General features: G+C 26.3%; 7 protein-coding genes across 13 annotated transcripts in view; 5 read left to right on the forward strand and 2 right to left on the reverse strand.

Annotated features, from left to right (window-relative positions):
• Positions 1–6,643, forward strand: part of LOC141536572 (protein AAR2 homolog) — a 100,994-nt gene extending 94,351 nt beyond the window's left edge. For 2 of the 3 annotated variants that reach the window (XM_074257204.1, XM_074257213.1), the window contains 5 exons: positions 4,893–5,154; positions 5,250–5,365; positions 5,528–5,681; positions 5,758–6,033; positions 6,145–6,643. In XM_074257204.1, coding sequence (XP_074113305.1) covers positions 4,964–5,154; positions 5,250–5,365; positions 5,528–5,681; positions 5,758–6,033; positions 6,145–6,553 — 1,146 coding nt within the window. In that variant the 5' untranslated portion in view covers positions 4,893–4,963 and the 3' untranslated portion in view covers positions 6,554–6,643. Of the gene's footprint in view, positions 1–4,681; positions 4,823–4,892; positions 5,155–5,249; positions 5,366–5,527; positions 5,682–5,757; positions 6,034–6,144 lie in introns of those variants that run through there. The other variant, XM_074257196.1, reaches the window with a different exon arrangement.
• Ras (Inosine-5'-monophosphate dehydrogenase ras) lies at positions 1,004–3,235 on the forward strand. The gene is made up of 2 exons (XM_074255008.1): positions 1,004–1,553; positions 1,866–3,235. The coding sequence occupies exons 1-2, from the start codon at positions 1,236–1,238 to the stop codon at positions 3,108–3,110; spliced, it is 1,563 nt and encodes a 520-aa protein (XP_074111109.1). The 5' UTR covers positions 1,004–1,235; the 3' UTR covers positions 3,111–3,235.
• Positions 6,644–6,904: 261 nt separating the features above from the next.
• Mbd-like (methyl-CpG-binding domain protein 2) lies at positions 6,905–8,555 on the forward strand. Of its 2 annotated transcripts, none has more exons than XM_074257271.1 (5): positions 6,905–7,160; positions 7,267–7,411; positions 7,533–7,586; positions 7,789–8,034; positions 8,254–8,555. In XM_074257271.1, the coding sequence occupies exons 1-5, from the start codon at positions 7,027–7,029 to the stop codon at positions 8,341–8,343; spliced, it is 669 nt and encodes a 222-aa protein (XP_074113372.1). In that variant the 5' UTR covers positions 6,905–7,026; the 3' UTR covers positions 8,344–8,555. The 2 variants fall into 2 exon arrangements, with proteins under 2 accessions (XP_074113372.1, XP_074113379.1); XM_074257278.1 differs by having other exon boundaries at positions 7,267–7,366.
• Positions 8,556–8,770: 215 nt separating this feature from the next.
• LOC141536597 (metaxin-1) lies at positions 8,771–10,740 on the forward strand. 3 transcript variants are annotated; one of them, XM_074257246.1, is made up of 5 exons: positions 8,771–9,047; positions 9,123–9,373; positions 9,640–10,192; positions 10,339–10,399; positions 10,593–10,740. In XM_074257246.1, exons 1-5 carry the CDS (start codon positions 8,955–8,957, stop codon positions 10,604–10,606), a joined length of 972 nt encoding a protein of 323 aa, XP_074113347.1. In that variant the 5' UTR covers positions 8,771–8,954; the 3' UTR covers positions 10,607–10,740. The 3 variants fall into 3 exon arrangements, with proteins under 3 accessions (XP_074113347.1, XP_074113351.1, XP_074113340.1); XM_074257250.1 differs by having other exon boundaries at positions 8,772–9,047; positions 10,355–10,399; XM_074257239.1 differs by lacking the exon at positions 10,339–10,399 and having other exon boundaries at positions 8,774–9,047.
• Vps45 (vacuolar protein sorting 45) lies at positions 10,732–13,534 on the reverse strand. The gene is made up of 8 exons (XM_074257096.1): positions 13,302–13,534; positions 12,904–13,102; positions 12,682–12,831; positions 12,107–12,486; positions 11,728–12,000; positions 11,495–11,659; positions 11,150–11,379; positions 10,732–11,087 (listed from the first exon to the last, which is right to left on the reverse strand). Exons 1-8 carry the CDS (start codon positions 13,392–13,394, stop codon positions 10,889–10,891), a joined length of 1,689 nt encoding a protein of 562 aa, XP_074113197.1. The 5' UTR covers positions 13,395–13,534; the 3' UTR covers positions 10,732–10,888.
• Positions 13,535–13,652: 118 nt separating this feature from the next.
• On the reverse strand, positions 13,653–15,848 carry Cdk7 (Cyclin-dependent kinase 7). Its single transcript, XM_074257226.1, has 5 exons — positions 15,689–15,848; positions 15,503–15,562; positions 14,955–15,063; positions 14,449–14,894; positions 13,653–14,214 (listed from the first exon to the last, which is right to left on the reverse strand). Exons 1-5 carry the CDS (start codon positions 15,740–15,742, stop codon positions 13,867–13,869), a joined length of 1,017 nt encoding a protein of 338 aa, XP_074113327.1. The 5' UTR covers positions 15,743–15,848; the 3' UTR covers positions 13,653–13,866.
• Positions 15,849–15,868: 20 nt separating this feature from the next.
• Positions 15,869–18,116, forward strand: Ift52 (intraflagellar transport 52). Of its 2 annotated transcripts, XM_074257183.1 has the most exons (7): positions 15,869–15,986; positions 16,088–16,150; positions 16,389–16,606; positions 16,675–16,783; positions 16,888–17,170; positions 17,279–17,527; positions 17,638–18,116. In XM_074257183.1, exons 3-7 carry the CDS (start codon positions 16,477–16,479, stop codon positions 17,908–17,910), a joined length of 1,044 nt encoding a protein of 347 aa, XP_074113284.1. In that variant the 5' UTR covers positions 15,869–15,986; positions 16,088–16,150; positions 16,389–16,476; the 3' UTR covers positions 17,911–18,116. The 2 variants fall into 2 exon arrangements, with proteins under 2 accessions (XP_074113284.1, XP_074113278.1); XM_074257177.1 differs by having other exon boundaries at positions 15,971–16,150.
• The last annotated feature ends 281 nt before the right edge of the window (positions 18,117–18,397 follow it).

An 18,397-nucleotide genomic window follows, 5' to 3' on the forward strand; every position in this document is an offset into this window, starting at 1 on the left:
TTGTTTTATTTAAAAGAAACTAATTATAATTATTGATTTATTTTTATTCATTTAAATTCCGAAACTTTAATATTGACTCCGATAGCTAATTCATTCTTTATAAAATTGATATTTAGCGGCTTAATTAAATGAAATTATATTATAATTTGAATTTTTTATAGGACGATTTTTTATGGTAAAAAATTTTTTTTAGAGATTTTTTCTTCGCGCGAAGATAATTTTAAACTTATATTCTGAAATATAAAAAATGATTTGTGAATATATTTTTATGGATAGAATTTTTTTTTTTTTTAGAAGATATTTATATAGCCTTTAAAATATTTAATTATTTTAATTTTTATTGGAAGCTATTCGTACTAACGGATAAATTGTTAAGTTCCGAATTTATCGACAATCGGAGAATTGTCATCAGTCGCAAAAGTAATTATGGTAAAATTAATTTAATAAGTAAAATATTAAAAATTTTTATGAAATTTAATTTTTTACTGTAAAATTTTAATATAAATTATTACTATAGTTATTTATAAATTTATAATTGCAATAAAATAATTTTAATAAGTTAAAAAAATTACACCATCATCACAAGTCTATATATTTTTTATTTTAAATTAATTATTAATTTAAAAAAATAATTAAATTTGTAAAATTTGAAATTTTGCGCGCGGCGCAGGCGCATTTTTAAAATCAAATCAACCAATAAAATTTTCCCGCGTTTCATTAAAACTTACCTTTAAGTTAGTTTAAAAATTAATTAAGTTATTACTATTTATGAATTTACAATAGACGCGTATTAAAACAACAAATTAATAATAAAAGTAAAATAAATAAATTTTTAAATATAAATTGAATTAAATAAAAATAAAAATTGAATAAAGTGCAGTGATATTAACTTACATTATTTACCGTCAGATGATGCATCCATCGAGATAATAATAATTATACATAATACATATAAATTATGTTCACAAATGGTGTATATAAGATATCCGCGCAATGTGCATTCGGTCACTTTGCCAGAGTATCTACTGAGGTGTATATCGGGCGTTAAATTAAAAAGACCACGTGTTAGTATTAAATAAAATAGTTATTTACACCATCTTCCTGCCTGTGAAAAAAATCAATACACCCGGTATTTTATAAATAAACAAACAGTGAGAACAAAAAAAAAAATAAAAATTTTATTGTCAATTTAAAAAAAAACGAGAATCACGATCAGTATCAATAAATAACAAACGATGGAAATTCCGGCTGCTAAAATTGAAAACATGGAGCTTCCTGACGACGGTTTGTCTGCAAACAAATTATTCACAGCAGGTGAGGGACTTACGTACAATGATTTTATCATTCTGCCCGGGTACATCGACTTCGTCGCTGATCAAGTCGAACTGGTGTCTCCGTTGACGAAAAAAATTGGCTTGAAGGTTCCTCTGGTCTCATCACCGATGGACACCGTTACCGAGTCCGACATGGCTATCGCGATGGCACTCTCTGGGGGCATTGGTATTATTCATCATAATTGCACTCCTGTGTACCAGGCTGCTGAAGTTCACAAGGTAAAATATTTATTACTATTATAATTTATTTATTTATTTTAATTTATAATTATGTAAATTATTGACAGACACATGTCAATTTTTTTAGCGATAAAATATCAAAAAAAAAAAAAAAAATATGACGTAAAAATTTTAATAAATTAAAAATCCAATTTTTAAAAAATAATTTTTTTGTTAAAAAAAAATCAAAAAATGGTCAAGTGTTTGCAAATTTCAATGTCATTAAAAATAATCAAATGTTTGCTTTAGTATCATTAAAATTTTTGCAAGAATTTATTTAAACAAAAATAACAAAATAAAATTTTTTTTTAGGTAAAAAAATACAAACATGGTTTCATCCGAGACCCAGTAGTTCTCTCTCCAATTGACACGGTGCGAGACGTGTTGAATGTAAAAGCCGAGCACGGATTTTGCGGGATCCCAATAACAGAAAACGGTAAAATAGGAGGCAAGCTGGTAGGAATTGTGACATCAAGGGACATCGATTTTTTGGAGGACTCATCTAGCCCTGAGAAAACAACGCTAGAGTCTGTAATGACCAAATCGCAAGATTTGATCACCGCCAAATTAGGAGTGACCTTGCCGGAGGCTAATTACATTCTAGAGAAGTCTAAAAAGGGTAAGCTGCCGATCGTGAATGACAAGGGTGAGCTGGTGTCGCTGATGGCTCGCACGGACTTGAAGAAGAACAGAAGCTACCCAATAGCCAGCAAGGACGAGAACAAACAGCTGTTGGTCGGCGCAGCCATCGGAACGCGAGAGACTGACAAAGAGCGTCTTAAATTACTGGCAGCCGTAGGAGTCGACGTGATAGTCCTGGACTCTTCTCAAGGAAACTCTATCTACCAAATCGAGATGATCAAATTTATCAAAAAAGAGTACCCGAAATTGCAGGTGATTGCCGGAAATGTAGTGACGACAATGCAAGCCAAGAATTTGATCGAGGCTGGCGCTGACGGGCTCCGCGTGGGCATGGGCTGCGGGTCTATCTGCATCACCCAGGAAGTGATGGCCGTAGGACGGCCTCAGGCAACTGCTGTCTACAAAATAAGCGAGTACGCGAACAAGTTTGGAGTTCCGGTGATTGCTGACGGAGGGATCCAGTCTCTGGGACACATCATCAAGGCTCTCAGTCTCGGAGCGAGCACTGTCATGATGGGATCGTTGCTAGCTGGCACTTCTGAGGCTCCCGGCGAGTACTTCTTCAGCGACGGCGTTCGTTTGAAGAAGTACCGCGGCATGGGATCTCTCGAAGCGATGAACAAGAAGGACGCCAAGGGTTCTGCTATGGATCGATATTTCCACAATGAAATGGACAAGATGAAAGTCGCCCAGGGCGTCAGCGGGTCCATCGTTGACAAGGGAAGCGTCCTAAAGTTCTTGCCCTACTTGCAGTGCGGCATCAAACACGGCTGTCAGGACATCGGGGCCAGATCCCTTCTGGCGTTGAGGGAAATGACCTACAGCGGCAAGCTCAGATTCGAGCGGAGATCTCCTTCTGCTCAACAGGAAGGCAATGTTCACAGTCTTTTTTCTTATGAGAAAAGACTTTATTAATTTTCTTTTTAAAATCCTTTATCCATCGTACCTGTCTCTGGTTCCTATCTGGAGCTTTAGAATATCACCTTTTAAATTTTTATTCTGAAAATTTTATTATTTTCATGCGGGTAACACATTCATAATATTTTATCATTTACTTTTTTAATTAAAATTAATTTACCAGGTATTTGATCATTTTAATAATTTTTTTTTTTTTACTAATAAATTGTGGCAAAAAAAATTGACTAACAAATTGAAAATAATTTTTTTTAAATGAACCTATTTTGCTAAACCTATTTTGTGATAAATTTTTAATATACTTTTGTCTTTTTAATTAATTGTAAATTTTTATTGAAATAAAATTATAATAAATATCTTAAATATGTGTCTTTTTTAAGTCTTATTTTATATTTTTTTTTTTTAATAATTTTATTTATATAAATTTTAAATTGAATTAATGATTAATTCATTTTTTTAATTTTTTATTAAGAAAAAATAATTTAATATACAGCAATGTTTCCAGTTGATTAGAATGTAAAAAATTAAATAAGATGTAAATAAAATTCTATTTTATCTTGATAAAGATCATGTTACTCGTACATTAATTATAACAACAATAAATTAATGCTGCATTAATTATTATAGTTAATGCGAGACGAATCTTCAAGGTAAAGATTAAATAACATCTTGAGTTGCTATTAAAAATATATATCGTCTACACTTGTGAGAACAATAGTCATTATAAATATCTACTAAGAATTTACTAATCATAACAAATTGTGGGTACTTAAAAAATTGTAAATATTGCTCTATATATTTTATTACTTTCATTCAATTATAGTAATTGATTTAAATATATAATAATATTAAAAGATAATATTATTTCTAAAATTATACTTTGAAGCACTATAAATACCGGATCGATTTAAGCTCCGAATTATTTTTTCAATTGCTAAATTTATTGACTTAGAGAAAAGTAGTACGTAATAATTTATAGTACTTACTTAAAGTAAATTTACGCTAAGATAAAAGTTACTTATTTTAAACTCGTATTTCTTTCGTTTTCTTAAGAGCTTCCAAATATTTATTTTAGTGTTTTATTTATTAAAAATAACAAGTCTTATTTGGGTTCATTAGCCGCATATTTTTTATTCGCTGTAATATTTATAGACTCGTAAGATTAATGTAAAATTTTTACATTTTTTTTTTTTTTGAATCATTAAAAATTAATTAACTTTATTTTTTTTTTTATCAGATTGAGAAAATTTGAAAATTTAATTAAATAAATCTTAAATCTTTCTGTAAAAAAAATTTTTTAAATTAATTATTATCTGCTAAATTAATTCTCATTAAATTAGAATTAAAAAATATTTTTAGAAAATTACACTTATAGTTTTTCAAATTTTTTACAAATGAAAATTTATTTTTATTTTTTTGTAATAATTTTTTCAAAAAAAAAAAAATTCTAAAAATTTTTAAATTTCGGCATTTAAATATTTTAAATTTATTTCAAATTCTCGCGCTCTTAGTATTAGTACTAAGAGGCGCGCACATGAAATTCCCGAAGAAAAAAAAATAAAAGTCTATAAAAACAAACTTTATTTATTAAATAGCAATTTTGTTAACCTAAAAATCTATAAATAAATAAAATCAGCTGTCAGGAAATAATTAATTTTAATTATTAATATAAAACACCAAGAACAATAATTTATTAGGTCTTAATAATTAATGTAAGTATTATTAATTTTTATTTTTACTTTTATGTACTTATTTAATTTTATTTATAAATTTATTTTCCAGATTTTTAACTCTAAAGAATCTGGCTGCTCTGCTAATTTATTAATTATTAATAAATTAATTAATTAATAAATATGGCGAGCAAGGAGCCGTGTGAAATGACTCAAGAAGTAGCTAAAGTATTATTTAAAAGAGGAGGTACATTAGTTGTAATGGACATGCCTCCAGGAACAGATTTTGGGATAGATTTAAAGTCCTGGACTACAGGGAGTAATTTTAAAGGTATAAAAATGATACCTCCCGGATTACATTTCATACATTACAGGTAAATTAATAAAATAATTGCCACTGTGTCTATTAATTTATTTAACAATGATTCAATATTTTAAATTAAAATTATTGTTTTTTTTTTTTTTTTAGTGCTAAAGACGAATTTAATGAATCAGCCCCCAGAGTTGGATTTTTTCATATTTTCAAAGAGCAAGACTTTTTAGTGAAGCGGTGGGATAATAAAGAAACCGACATGAGTTCTCAACGTAATTATTTATTTATTTATTAATCAAAAAATTATTTAAAATTAAATAACATTAATTTAAAAAAATTAATTTGAATTTAATTAAAGAAAAGAAAAACTCTGTATTTGTAATATTAATAGGGATTTTTAAGAATATTATTTTATTATTATTATTAATTTTCAGCCATTGAAGAAGAAGTAATAGAAAGGATAAAAATCAATCACAAAGAATTGGATAAATTTTTGGGTCCTTATCCTTACGATGTACTTAATCAGTGGAAAGAATTAACTAGTAAAGTCAGCGATAATATTTTAGAAAGATGTCAGCCTCTAACTGGGTAAGAAAAAAAATTTTATCAATTAAATTACTGATAAGTAATTTTTAAACTAATTTATTTATTTCTTCTTATTTAGTTACGTCCGATCCGCATTAGAGTTGGAAAATTATGACAATGAAATGCGCTTGAAAGAAAGTAATAAAACTCAACTGCGACGAAGAGAAAGCGGACTTTCTGTAGAAGCTAAAGAAGAATTGCTTTTACCAAATTTAAAACAAAAAAAAGGGACAGAGCTTAGATTTACAGAGGTGCCAGAAAGAAATTATCCAGATGATGCAACACCTGCTGAGATAACCGAGTACTCTTTGGACTCATCGTATGCTCTCAGTTCAACTATACAAAAAATGAAAGAGTGAGTTTCTTAATTTAGAAATTATTATTAATATAAATTTAAATTGATATAAATTTTTATTAAATTATTAAATAAAAAAATAGATGTTTAATTAATTTGTTTTATTTACAGTCAATCTGAGATAATAGGTGAGTTACAATTAGCATTTGTCTGCTTCCTGATCGGCCAAAGCTTCGAAGCGTTTGAGCATTGGAAAAAACTTATTGCTCTAATTTGCGGAGCCGACAAAGCGATCTCTTCGCGCCGAAGTATTTACGTCGACTTTTTACACACAATTGAAATTCAATTATCTCATGCGCCTGAAGATATACTTTGCGATATTGTCACGGATAATAACTTTGTTTATTATCATTTAAGAAAATTATTTGCTACGATTGAGATAAATCCTGAAGTCGAAGGACGGCTTAAATCTGAAGCTGCGAGGTTACAAGTGCGGCTTACTAATCAATTTTCTTGGGATTTTTCTAATTTGCAACAAGAAGAATTCGATGAAGCACCTGTTGTTGTTGCTATTAATTAATTTATGATTAATAATATTTTTGTACATTGTAAATAAATTTTAAGATAAAAAATGACAATAGCCACAAAATAAATTTAATTTTTTTTTACTGAAAAAATTATATTTAATTTTTTTTTTTTTTTTGTTAAAAAATTAAATTTTTTTTTTTTTTTTTTAAATTACAATTAATTTTTTTTATTAAAAAAATTGTATTCAATTTTTTTTTAATTTAACAAGTAGTTAAAAAAAATATTGTGCGCATGCGCGGTAGTGTCAGTGATAGTGGGAGACAATTGGAGTTTATAACAGCTCAAATCAAGAAATTTTATCGGTTTACTATAGTCTAAAAAAGCATTTTAATTACTTACTCTAAGTACTGTGTGTTGACATACTATAGTATAAATTATCTTACTGGTTTTGTGTATACCGTGTATACAGTAGTATTTATTTATTTATATTATATTAATAATTAATAATAATAAAATTCATAAAAAATGAATATGTCAATAGATAAAAAGAAATATTCCTCGACTTTGCCAACAAATTGGCCGACTCGTGACGAGATTTCACGAAAAAATTCAAATCCACTACCTCCGTCATCAGGCAAAGTTGATGTTTACTACTATAGGTTATTTTTTTACACTGTTGACAATAATTGAAACAATACGATTATTGTTTCTTTTTAATTTGTAGAAAATTAATATTTTTTTTTTTTTTTTTTTTTTTTTTTTCAGTCGAGGAGTAAGGAACGACGCATCACTAGTCCCTCCAATAAGACAAACAGCATCTATTTTCAAGCAACCAGTTACGATTTATAAAACACAAGACAGAAAAGTCAGTAAAGATGTCAAGCATAGTGCTCAGGATAAACCAAAACAAGTTTGTTTTGTTTAGTTATAAAGTAAAAGACACAGTTATTGACACTGGCGTCTTTTACTTTATTGATAAAAAAAAATACTGAAATGTCAAATAGAAAATAATTTAATTTTTTTCTTTTAAGGAAGGAGCTGATAAAACTGACAGCAAGTATTGTTCTCAAGACAAACCTAAACAGGTAAAATAATAAATTTATTACATTAAAATTAGCATTTGATAATTTTTTTAACAAAAAAATTTTTTTTCCAAAAATTAAATTAAAAAAATTTTTTTTTTAATTTGTTTGTTATTACATTTTTAAATATAAATAAAATTAATTTTATATAATTTTTTATTTTACATTATGTAAATTACAATTAAAAATTGAAAATTATTTTCAGTTATTCTGGGAAAAACGTTTGGAAGGTTTACGAGCATGTGATCCAGACGGTTACGAATTCAACGGAATGGATTTACCTAAGACCCTAAAACCCGTCGGACCTTACATAACCGAAGAAACTCTTCTTCAAAGCGTAGCAACAGCTCTCCACATGTCTTCCCAGCCAGTCACCGGGCAAACCGGCTCCAAAACTTCGTTAGAAAAAAATCCAGGAGTATTTTTAAATCCTGATCAACCTCTCGTGCAGGTTAAAAGCTTTAAATTTTCATAAATACATATTTACCTATTAATTTTTTATCATTCCACATAGTTTATCATTTTGTTTGGTGTTTCTACAGTTCACACTTATTATTTTTAATTAACTAACTTATATTTTCATTGCAAGTTTTGATTTAATATTAATTGTATCTACTAAACATTCGCACATTTTATTTTTTTTAAATAATTTGATATTATTTAATTGCAGGCGGTGACGATAGCTGACGAAGACATTAAAAAGCAAGAAGACCGAGTTGCTATTGCCAGGAAGAAACTTCAAGAAGCATTACGTTCTTAACTTTTATTAATTAATCAATTGTTCATGCTATTAAAATTAAAATTCATAAATAATTCTTTTAATTTTAGTTCGACTTTTATACTTTACAGCTCAATCATAAATCATAAATCATTGATATCAATTATATATTTAAGTTATTGATAAAAAATAAATTTTTTTAATGGTAAAATTTTTATAAAATAAATTTATTAATAAAATTAATTTGAATTAAATTTTTAAAATTGACAGCTGATGGCTAACTTCAATATTATTATTAATTTTTTTGATAATAATTTAATAACTAAAATTATAAAACAATTTTTGTCTGTCAACTTTAGTGTCACTCTAAATTAAATGCACAGTAGTTTTTTTTAGTACGTGCCTAATCCTAAGAGGGCGCTTTGAAGTGTAAGTTCTTGTAATTTATAAAATGAACGGCAGAGGAGCTTGCCGCTCAAGCCTCTTCTAAATTTTCAATAATAAAAAAATAATTTTCTAGGTTATTTATCGTGCGTTTATTATTATTTTGTCGGGACTAACAGGTTAATTAAATCCACAAATAATAATTTTACGCGAATAAAAATACGACAATTGTAATTATAAATGCCTAACTATTATTCCGGTTTTATTTCATGAGAATGAGCTCAACTGAGACGTTTCAGTTGGATGTATGGAAAGGTGATTGGGGATTGCCATCAGTTGGCATCCGTTGTTTGCAAATTTTGGTAAGCATAATTTAAAATTATTATAAAAAAAAAAAAATTAACTTTTAATTATTAATCTGTAAATATTATTTTCAGGCCTATGCAAAATTTAGCAATGCTCCAATAAAAGTAAATCGGACATGTAACCCCTTCCGAACACCACATGGGCATTTTCCAGTTTTACGAAATGGTTCTAATGCAATAGACTCCGTTCCACAGATAATTAATTTTTTAAAAGAGAAAAATTACTCTCCAGATACTTCTTTGAGCTCCAAAGAACGAGCTGATATTGTGTCATATGAATATTTGTTGAAAGAAAAACTTTACCCGGCTCTTCAATATGTCTGGTAATTTTTGTTGGTTTATTATTTATTATTCTCAAGTATTGCATCATTTATATTTAATTAGTATTTTATAAATATTAAATTAGCCAATTTTTTATTGAAAAAAATTATTAAAAAAAAGAAATTGGCATGCAGAAAATTTTTTAAATTCTAAATTCAATTTTTTACAAATATTTTTTATTGATTAAAAATAGTAAAAATTTTCAAATAAAATAATTAAATATTAATTATAATTAATTATTTAATTAATTAAAATTTTCTTCTTCCAGGTGGTTAGATCAAAAGAATTTTAATGATTTCATAAGACCTTGGTATGCGAAAGCGATACCATTTCCGTTTAATTTTCACTATCCATCAAAATACGAAAAACATGCCCGGACTTTGATGGAAGCGCTGTACATAAACGAAGATGTAATGACAATAATAGAAAGCAATGTATATTCCGATGCCCAAAAGTGCATTACTCTGCTGTCAACAAGGCTCGGTGATTCGGAATATTTTTTTGGTCCTAATCCAACTTCGTTGGACGCATTGATATACGCGTATCTAGCTCCATTATTAAAAGCGCCACTGCCAAATCCAGCTTTACAAAATCACTTGAAAGCTTGCACAAATCTCAGTAAATTTATTTCACGCATATCACAACGTTACTTTGAGTACGACTACCAAGAGTATGAGAAAATAAAAGCCAAGGAGAATGAAAAGAAACACATAATTGAAGTTAATGCTGAATTTCCGAATAATAAAAGGGATAAAATATTAGCTGGAGTTTTTGTGACCTTTGCTATGATTTCTTATGCTATTTTCACCGGTATAGTTGAGGTAATTTTTTTTTTAATTTATTTAAATTATTTTAAATTAAAAAAAAAAAAAAAAAATGAAAATAAATTTTTTTTGTTAAAACTTTAAAAATTTTATTAGAATTTTTGAAATACAAATATTTGTGTAGCAATTGATATTATTTGTAGGTTCTTATATTTTTAGTAAGACGAAAGAAGTTTATTAAAATACCTAAAAAGAAAAAAAAACGTAAGTAATAGGAACTGATAATTTGTAAAATGAATAAAAAAGCGGATAAAAATATTTTAATTATTTATATTAATATTTTTATTGCCTTACTTCATTTTCCGGTTAACAAAAATTGTAAATATATAATTAAACATTAAATAATAGCCATTAAAAATTTTTTAAAGCGAATAATTAATTAAAATATTTGTTCTAGGTAACGACAAATGATGATGAAAATTTTGATGATGGTGATGACTATTTTTTGGAAGCAGAAGACATAGAATATGATTAAATTGTGGAATTTAAATAGATTAAAAGTGAAAAAAAAAAAAAATTAAAAAATTAAAAAACAATAAATGAGACGTGTTTGTTTATTATAGATATTTTTGAGTAAATAATTTTACAGCGATAATTTAACGTCAGAAAAATATAAATAGCCTATTTTAGGAATGATAAATATTATATCTTTTTTTTTAAGTTAATTAGCAATATATAAAATCTAATATATGTTTAATTATTTCGAGATCTATATCTCGGTACAATTCCAGTAGTCGCTGAAATTATTTCATTGCAAAAACTTTCAAAATTATGAACCGTAGTGCCTCCTAGTATTATTTTTACACTCGGGTTTTGTTTATTTAAATTATGTACTGCCAAACTTTCTTCATAAGTCGCGCCACCAATTATAAATACAATTACATCTTGAATTCTGTAACAATTGTAAAAAATTTTAATTCAAAGCTTGTAATTAATTTTAAAAAACCAATTTACCTTTTGGTCATGGTTATTTGTCCTAAATAAGGAAAAGTTTGAGTGTTTAATTTTCCTTTTATGAGATCTTCCAGAGTTTCACTCAGCAGCGGATTGTGTTGTGTGTATATATTCTCAACACCGCTCAGACCCTTGAATAATTTTTTAGTTATCTTCGCAACAGCCTCACGATCAAATAAATTACTCTGCCTTTGATTTATTCCACTGTACTCCAAAATACTGTAGACAAGCTAAAAAAAAAAAAAAAAAAAATAAGTAAATTTATTTACTGTTAAATAGTGTTAAAAAATATTGATTTTGTTGTTGATAAATATCAAAATAAATTTTAAATAATAAAATAATTACTTTTGTATATTTTTCAGGAACTTCTCGTTTTTTTAACATTTCAACTAATGTTCCTATTTCATTATTTGTGTGCTTCTCATAGTGCAATGCATACAGCATCACTAATCTCGTCGCATCTATATCACGTACTTTTGGATTGTTTAATAATTTCTTTATTTTGTGTAGCTGAAATTAAGTTTAATTTTTTTTTTTTATGGAGATTAATTTAAAAAAAATTAATTTTCAGTACATACTTGATTGGAATGTTCATTTTGACAGCACAATTCTTGTTCAGTCTCCGAAACTTCTAATAAATTATGATTACCAACTAAATTAGAGAGCTCACCAACAACTGTTACATGCTTAGAAACAGTACCAGACATTTTTTTAAATAATGGATAAGCTTCAACAAAATTTTTCATGTCTGCAATACTTTCTACTTTTTGATGTTTCTTAGCTTTTCTTTGAAACTCTTCCATTAATTCTTTTATTGTTTGTCCAATTTCGCCAAAATTTAAATACATAGCCTGTAAAAAAAATAAATTATTATTAATATTATTATATTTTTAATAAAAATTAATTTAGAAGATATTTAATAATTTTTATAAAAAAAAAATATTGACTAAATATTACCTCAGCATAAAATTCATCATGTTCAGCACTGAGCACAACTTCTTGTAACTCTTTAGAAATTCCTTGTATATGGGACAAGTCAACGCGGTTGTTATTAATACCTAAAAGCTCATGAACCATAGCCTGATAGGTCCATTGATTCAGCAATGGAGTAACTGGATCATCTCGTCTGTCGAGTATCAATAAAAGCGGATCTGACTCCTGTCTAAATTTAAATGAATTAGATTCTTTTATCAAGACTTCACGGATTTTTTCAGACAGTCTTTTGGCCATTTCTGAACTACTTTGGTAACGAATGTAAGGGCATTTTCTTATAGAAAGTAAAACTGATATAATTCCTTCGCAAGAGCGATGTAAGTTCACTGGATTCCATGTAAGACCTGTCAATTATTTTTCAAAAATTAATTAAAATATTTTAAAGCAATATTTACAATCATTTTATAATTTTAGTGACAAATTATTGCAAAAAAAATTGACTTGTAAAAATTAAAAATTTAATTTGTTAAAAATAATTTTTTTTACTAAATTTATTTATTAAAAAAAATTAAAAAATTGTCAAGTGGTCATTTTTATACCTTCAGCACATGAATTTATTCCAATTGAAAATAAATGTGGATTAATCGCTAAGTAATCAGCATAATACTCTTGCACTTCTCTGACAACTTCTTGCTCGTCACTTTCAGCTAATAATTTAATATCAGCTTTTGGAATGATATTACTGAAATCTAAAGATTAAATAATGACAATTACCATAAATTAATTTAAAATAGTTTTTTTTAAAAAAAAAAGCTACTTACAAATATAATAAATTCCATACTTTGGATTTCTTAATTCATTGCAAAGTAAAGCAACATTTTCTTTGGTTGGTCTGATAAAAACAATACACTTTAAATGCCTAAGCTCTTCACCACGTACTTGTGCGTCTATTTTATCAAACAAATACACTTCTTTCATCAAAATTTCCGAATGACTGTACACCAAACTGACAATACTTATCTGTAATAAAAATAAAAATTTATTTGTTAATTAAAATTAAAAAATGATTAAATGACTGCTAATTTTAATGTCATATTTTTTTGCTCCAATTAAATAAATAAAAAAAGAATTAAAAGATAAAAAATGTCAGCTGACTTTAGTATTATTCATAATTAATAAAAAATTTTTATTATAACCAATAATATAAAAATAAACTTACCGTTTGTTTATCCATTAAAAGAACTTTCATACCCGGTCCACTTTCTTCGGTCATTCGAGTAATGTAATGTTTAATAGCTGTCACAACATTCATTTTTTTTTTTTTTTTTAATTGTTCACTAATAATTAAATATTTAAAACTTAATGTAAGTATTGTTCAAATATTTTATTTATTATTATTAAAAGATCTTAGTGTTATTCGTAACTATTGGTTTTATTTCGTGTTTGTGTATATTGAGTATACAAAGGTTTTGACACACTATACATGTGTGTAATAATTTACAGGAAGTGTCAAAGTCACGTGATATTTTCAATATTATTTAACAAAAAAAAAAAAAAATATATATATATATATATTTTGATTTTCTGATTTATTTATTTTTAGTTAAATATACAAAAAAAAAATGATAGTTATTTGTCACTACAAAATAATTATTTAGATATATAAAAAATAAAACGTCATTATTTTTTATTTAATTAAGCTATTCATTCACACAAACATTCACTCAAAATATTTAAATGATTGATAAATTTTAAATTCTTTTTTAATAATTATTTATAAGAGATTAAAATTGTAAACGTTTGGCTAGAGTTCCTCCGTCGATGTTTTCGAGTAGTTTGCGCTTGAGACTCGGCCGGTTTTCTTTAAGTCTTCTGACACTGATAGGCAGTGGTAATTTTTCCCCAGGAGTTGGTGCGGGTTTATTGCTAAAAAAGAGCATTTGCAGTGCCTGGCTGCAAGTGCATCTCTCGCTTGGGTTGATACGTAATAAACTGGAAATTAAATCTAGAAGATCTGCACCGACTGCTGTGAAAATGTCTGAGAAAGGTATTCCGATAAAAGGTTTGAATTGGATGAAATCTGTTAGTTCAGTCATTCCTGGCCAAGTTTCTTCTGTAGGTGTTCCTAGGGTCTGTAATAATAAATATTTATAAATAAAATTACATATCAAAATTAATTATGATAATTTTTTAATTTTTTTTAACAAATAAATTTTTTCCAAAAAATTTATTTATAAAAAAATTGCATTTATAATTTTTTTAAATTTCAAGATGTCAATTTTTTTGTTAAAAAAATTATAAAATATCTTATAAATTAATTTTCATAAATTTTAAATTCAGAGTCAATAATAGCTAATAAAAATTACCTGAAATATTCTAGTTAATTGATCTAAATCAGATTCTCCAGGTAAAAATGGATTACGCAATAATAATTCAGCTAAAATACAACCAACTGCCCACATATCAACTCCAGTTCCGTACAATCTTGCTCCGTAGAGCAGTTCAGGAGCTCGGTACCACCTGGTTACTACTTGGTGAGTGTTTATTCTGTTCGGGGATCCAAAGAATTTAGCCAGACCAAAATCACCTATTTTTAAAATTCCTTTTTGATTTACTAGTAAATTATTGGGCTTCAAATCACGGTGGAGAATCCAGTTGCAGTGTAAGTAATCTAGTCCTTGTAAAGTTTGAATCATATAAGACTTTATATGAGATATTGTAAATACAATATTCGAATCTTTTATTATTATTTCTAAATCGGTGTCCATGAAGTCGAAGACCAGCGACACGTTTGACTTGTAACCAAACACATCTGTAAAATTATGAAAATTATATTTTGAGTTTTTGGTTAATTAATAAAAAAAATTAATACCTAGTAAGCCGATAATATTATCATGCTTTAAATCTTGAAGTAATTTTATTTCTCTTAATGCTGTTCGGTTTATACCATCGCGAGCTTCAGCTCTGCTGGCTACTTTTATCTGAAAAATTAATAGAGTGTTAGAAAATTTTATGAAAATAACATTTGATCATTTTTATAATTTTTTTTTTGACAAATAAATCATAGCAAGAAAAATTTCATATTTAGAAGCTTTAAAAATGTATAAATGCAATGTTTTTTAATTAATTTAATTTATTTAAAAAAAATGACATTAAAATTAAATGGCATTATCAATTTCTCATTTTTTTTAACCAATAAAAATAAAAAATAAAAGTTTTTCAAAAAAGTTGAACTTAAAATTTTTTTAATTTTCTAAATGTTGAATTTTTTTTTAATAAAAAAAATTCTGAACACTTTTAGATGGCTAATTTAATTTTTAAAAGAAAATAAATGAAAAATTTTTCGTGTCTGCTAATTTTAGTGTCGTGTAAGAAAATTTTTTAAAAAACATGTGATTTATTTGAATTAATCAAACAAACCTTTTTTACTGCAACTATTTGATCCGTTTCAGTATCTTTTGCTTTGTATACGGTAGCAAACTGTAAAAATATAATAAATGAAATATTAATAATAATAAATAAAATAAATATTAAACATTAGTTTAAATGTTTAAAGTTATTTATAAAGAAAAATATTTATAAATTAATAATGATTATAATACTAACCTGTCCTTCTCCCAAAAAATCAATTTTTTCATATCTCTTCAATTTTTCTGCCATTATAATTATTAATTAAACAATACAAGAGTAAAAAATAAAAAAACAAATAAAAATGAAACGATGTTGACCTAACCTAAGGAAAATCTACCTTCTCTCTAATGTTTTTCTGTTTTTGCGAAAGTAAAGGCGCGCGCAACATAAGAAAGTTTTTATTGGCGGAAATTCAACCAATAAATTTATATTATTTGATATTTATTGGTCTCCCTTGACAACCAAAATGTACAACATTTATTTATCAAAATTTGTGAGAAAAATTTATCAACTATAAGTGTGTAAAATGAGTTCAATAATTAGTAATGACAATGATTCTCAGCTGATAATTTTTGATTCTTCCAAAAATGAAAGACGTTTAAATGATGAGTTTAAAGTATTGCAAAGAAAATTAAAACCAAAATGGAAATTTTTGGAGTAAGTGTTTTTGTTGTTTATTAAATTATTTATGACATTAAAGTTAGCTGTCACTGGACAGTTTTTTAATTTTTTTTTAACAAGTAAATTTGCTCCAAAAAATTATTTTAAAAAAATTGCATTTTTAATTTTTTAAAATTTCTAAATGTCAATTTTTTTTTGCGATAATTTTTCACCAAAATTATTAAATTAATTTTCATAAAAAATTTTTTAATTAATCAATTTTTTTTTTTTGCAGAAACAATGATGTATTGTCTGAAGAATCTCTATCCAGTGGAGATTTATTAGTATTACCAGAACCTAGGAATAAGTTTACAGAATTAGAAATGGATTCTATCAGAGGGTTTATAAATAATGGGAAAAATGTTTTGGTGATGTTAGGTGAAGGCGGAGAAAATAAATTTAATACAAATATTAATTTTTTACTTGAAGAATTTGGGATAATGGTTAATAATGGTAAGAACAATTTTATTTTTATTTTATAAATTTATAAATTTAATTTATATTAATTTTTTTCATCACAGATAGTGTCATAAGAATAAATTACAGTCGTACATTACACCCGAAAGAATGTACAATATCTCAAGGTTTGTCGAATAAATCGCGATTTGTCAAAAATCGTGATGAAGTTGTGTGAGTATTAATAAAAATTCAAAAAAACTAATTCTTATAATTATAATTATTATTATTATTATTATTATTATTATTATTATTATTATTTTTTTTTTTTTTTTTAGTAATATGAATTTTATTTATCCATACGGAGCAACATTGAACGTCGTCCAGCCTTCAGTAGTTGCATTATCAAGTGGGACTATGGCAATACCTACCAACAGACCAATTTGCGCGTATTATTCTTCACCAACAAGTTCTGGAAAGTTAATAGTACTCGGTTCATCGAGATTACTAACAGACTCTTACATAGAAAAGGAACATAACGATGCCTTGAGAGAAATGATTTTTGATTTTTTTAAATCTAAAGAACAGTTCTCTAAAGAATATCATTTTGATGACATTGATGTAAGGATAATCTATATTATTAATTTAAGAGAATAAGAAAAATTTTATCTTATTCAAAAGAGCAGCTGCTAAAATAATATACTGGTAAAATTAATTATTTTATTACAGTACTCTGAATATAATTTTGTACCGGACATAACACAATTAGCAGACGAACCAAAAGTTTGTACTCAAGACCTAGATACTATTGACATTCCTCGAGAGTACACAAAATTATTCAAGCATCATTTTTATTCAATCAACTTGTCAATGATACCAGAGTGTATTAGTGCGTATCAACTTTTAGGAGTTAAACATGAACCATTGACGTTAATTAAACCACACTTTGAAACTCCGCTACCTCCAACTCAAGCTTCGGTAATTAAAATTGTTTGAAATTAATTTCATTAAAAAAAAATTTTATTAATAATTTTTTTTTTAATTTTACTTGAGGAATTTTTTTATTAAATTTTTGTCATAATTAATAGGTTTTCCCACCAAGTTTTCAAGAACTTCAACCGCCAGCCCTAGAATTATTCGACCTCGATGAAGAATTCAGTTCTGACCTTCTAAAACTGTCACAGTTGACAAATAAATACATGTCAATGAAAGATCCTGCTAATGTGTCAGAACTTGATTATTATATCAGAGAATTTGGAGAAATGATACGAATCAATACGTCATCTGATATACCTACGTCAAAGGAAATTTTGAATTATGTTTTTCAAAAACTCAGCAGTTTTAAAGCGATGCCTAATTAATTTTGTAAAAAATTATTTTTTAATTTTCAACTATGTAAAAATAATTTTTTAATGAAAATTTGTATAAGTTAAGTTTTTAAACAATTATTCATAGATTTTTTTAGAAAAATTGTATATAAAGAAATTTAAATATTTAAAAAGAGAATAATTAAATTATTCAAAATTATGGCAAAAAAGAAATGAGAAAAAAATTGACATGTATAGAAATTAAAAAAAAAAAAAAAAAAAAAAAAATGCAATATTTTTCGGAATAAAATTATTTTGTTAAATAAAATAAAAAAAATGGTCAAATGTCATGCTACCTTCAGTATAATAATTGTTGATCACTAAAAAGAAATTTTTTTGCCCTATTAAGTATTTGTTAAATTAAATTACAGGTTTTGTACAAAGAAATAATGAATGAAATAAAGAAATAAAGGTTGTACATAAGCGACATCTTGAATGACGCGGGACTTGGGCTGATTTTCATGATAAATAAATAAAGATA

This window comes from Cotesia typhae, unplaced genomic scaffold, assembly GCF_013202065.1.
Source record: "Cotesia typhae breed Kobodo isofemale line unplaced genomic scaffold, CoteBio_Ctyphae contig_123, whole genome shotgun sequence".
In the NCBI taxonomy this organism is placed as follows: Eukaryota; Metazoa; Arthropoda; class Insecta; order Hymenoptera; family Braconidae; genus Cotesia; species Cotesia typhae.

Coding starts and splice junctions, on each gene's coding strand:
- Ras (XM_074255008.1), top strand. CDS start 1,236: ATGGAAATTCCGGCTGCTAAAATTGAAAACATGGAGCTTCCTGACGAC. Junction 1,554..1,865: donor AGGCTGCTGAAGTTCACAAG/GTAAAATATTTA, acceptor ATTTTTTTTTAG/GTAAAAAAATACAAACATGG.
- Mbd-like (XM_074257271.1), top strand. CDS start 7,027: ATGAATATGTCAATAGATAAAAAGAAATATTCCTCGACTTTGCCAACA. Junction 7,161..7,266: donor GTTGATGTTTACTACTATAG/GTTATTTTTTTA, acceptor TTTTTTTTTCAG/TCGAGGAGTAAGGAACGACG. Junction 7,587..7,788: donor CTCAAGACAAACCTAAACAG/GTAAAATAATAA, acceptor AATTATTTTCAG/TTATTCTGGGAAAAACGTTT.
- LOC141536597 (XM_074257239.1), top strand. CDS start 8,955: ATGAGAATGAGCTCAACTGAGACGTTTCAGTTGGATGTATGGAAAGGT. Junction 9,048..9,122: donor TCCGTTGTTTGCAAATTTTG/GTAAGCATAATT, acceptor TATTATTTTCAG/GCCTATGCAAAATTTAGCAA. Junction 10,193..10,592: donor TTTTCACCGGTATAGTTGAG/GTAATTTTTTTT, acceptor TATTTGTTCTAG/GTAACGACAAATGATGATGA.
- Vps45 (XM_074257096.1), bottom strand. CDS start 13,394: ATGAATGTTGTGACAGCTATTAAACATTACATTACTCGAATGACCGAA. Junction 13,103..13,301: donor TTTTAATGGATAAACAAACG/GTAAGTTTATTT, acceptor TTTTTATTACAG/ATAAGTATTGTCAGTTTGGT. Junction 12,001..12,106: donor ATGATGAATTTTATGCTGAG/GTAATATTTAGT, acceptor TTTTTTTTACAG/GCTATGTATTTAAATTTTGG.
- Cdk7 (XM_074257226.1), bottom strand. CDS start 15,742: ATGGCAGAAAAATTGAAGAGATATGAAAAAATTGATTTTTTGGGAGAA. Junction 15,563..15,688: donor ATTTTTTGGGAGAAGGACAG/GTTAGTATTATA, acceptor ATATTTTTACAG/TTTGCTACCGTATACAAAGC. Junction 15,064..15,502: donor AAATAGTTGCAGTAAAAAAG/GTTTGTTTGATT, acceptor TTAATTTTTCAG/ATAAAAGTAGCCAGCAGAGC.
- Ift52 (XM_074257177.1), top strand. CDS start 16,020: ATGAGTTCAATAATTAGTAATGACAATGATTCTCAGCTGATAATTTTT. Junction 16,151..16,388: donor CCAAAATGGAAATTTTTGGA/GTAAGTGTTTTT, acceptor TTTTTTTTGCAG/AAACAATGATGTATTGTCTG. Junction 17,171..17,278: donor ATCATTTTGATGACATTGAT/GTAAGGATAATC, acceptor ATTTTATTACAG/TACTCTGAATATAATTTTGT.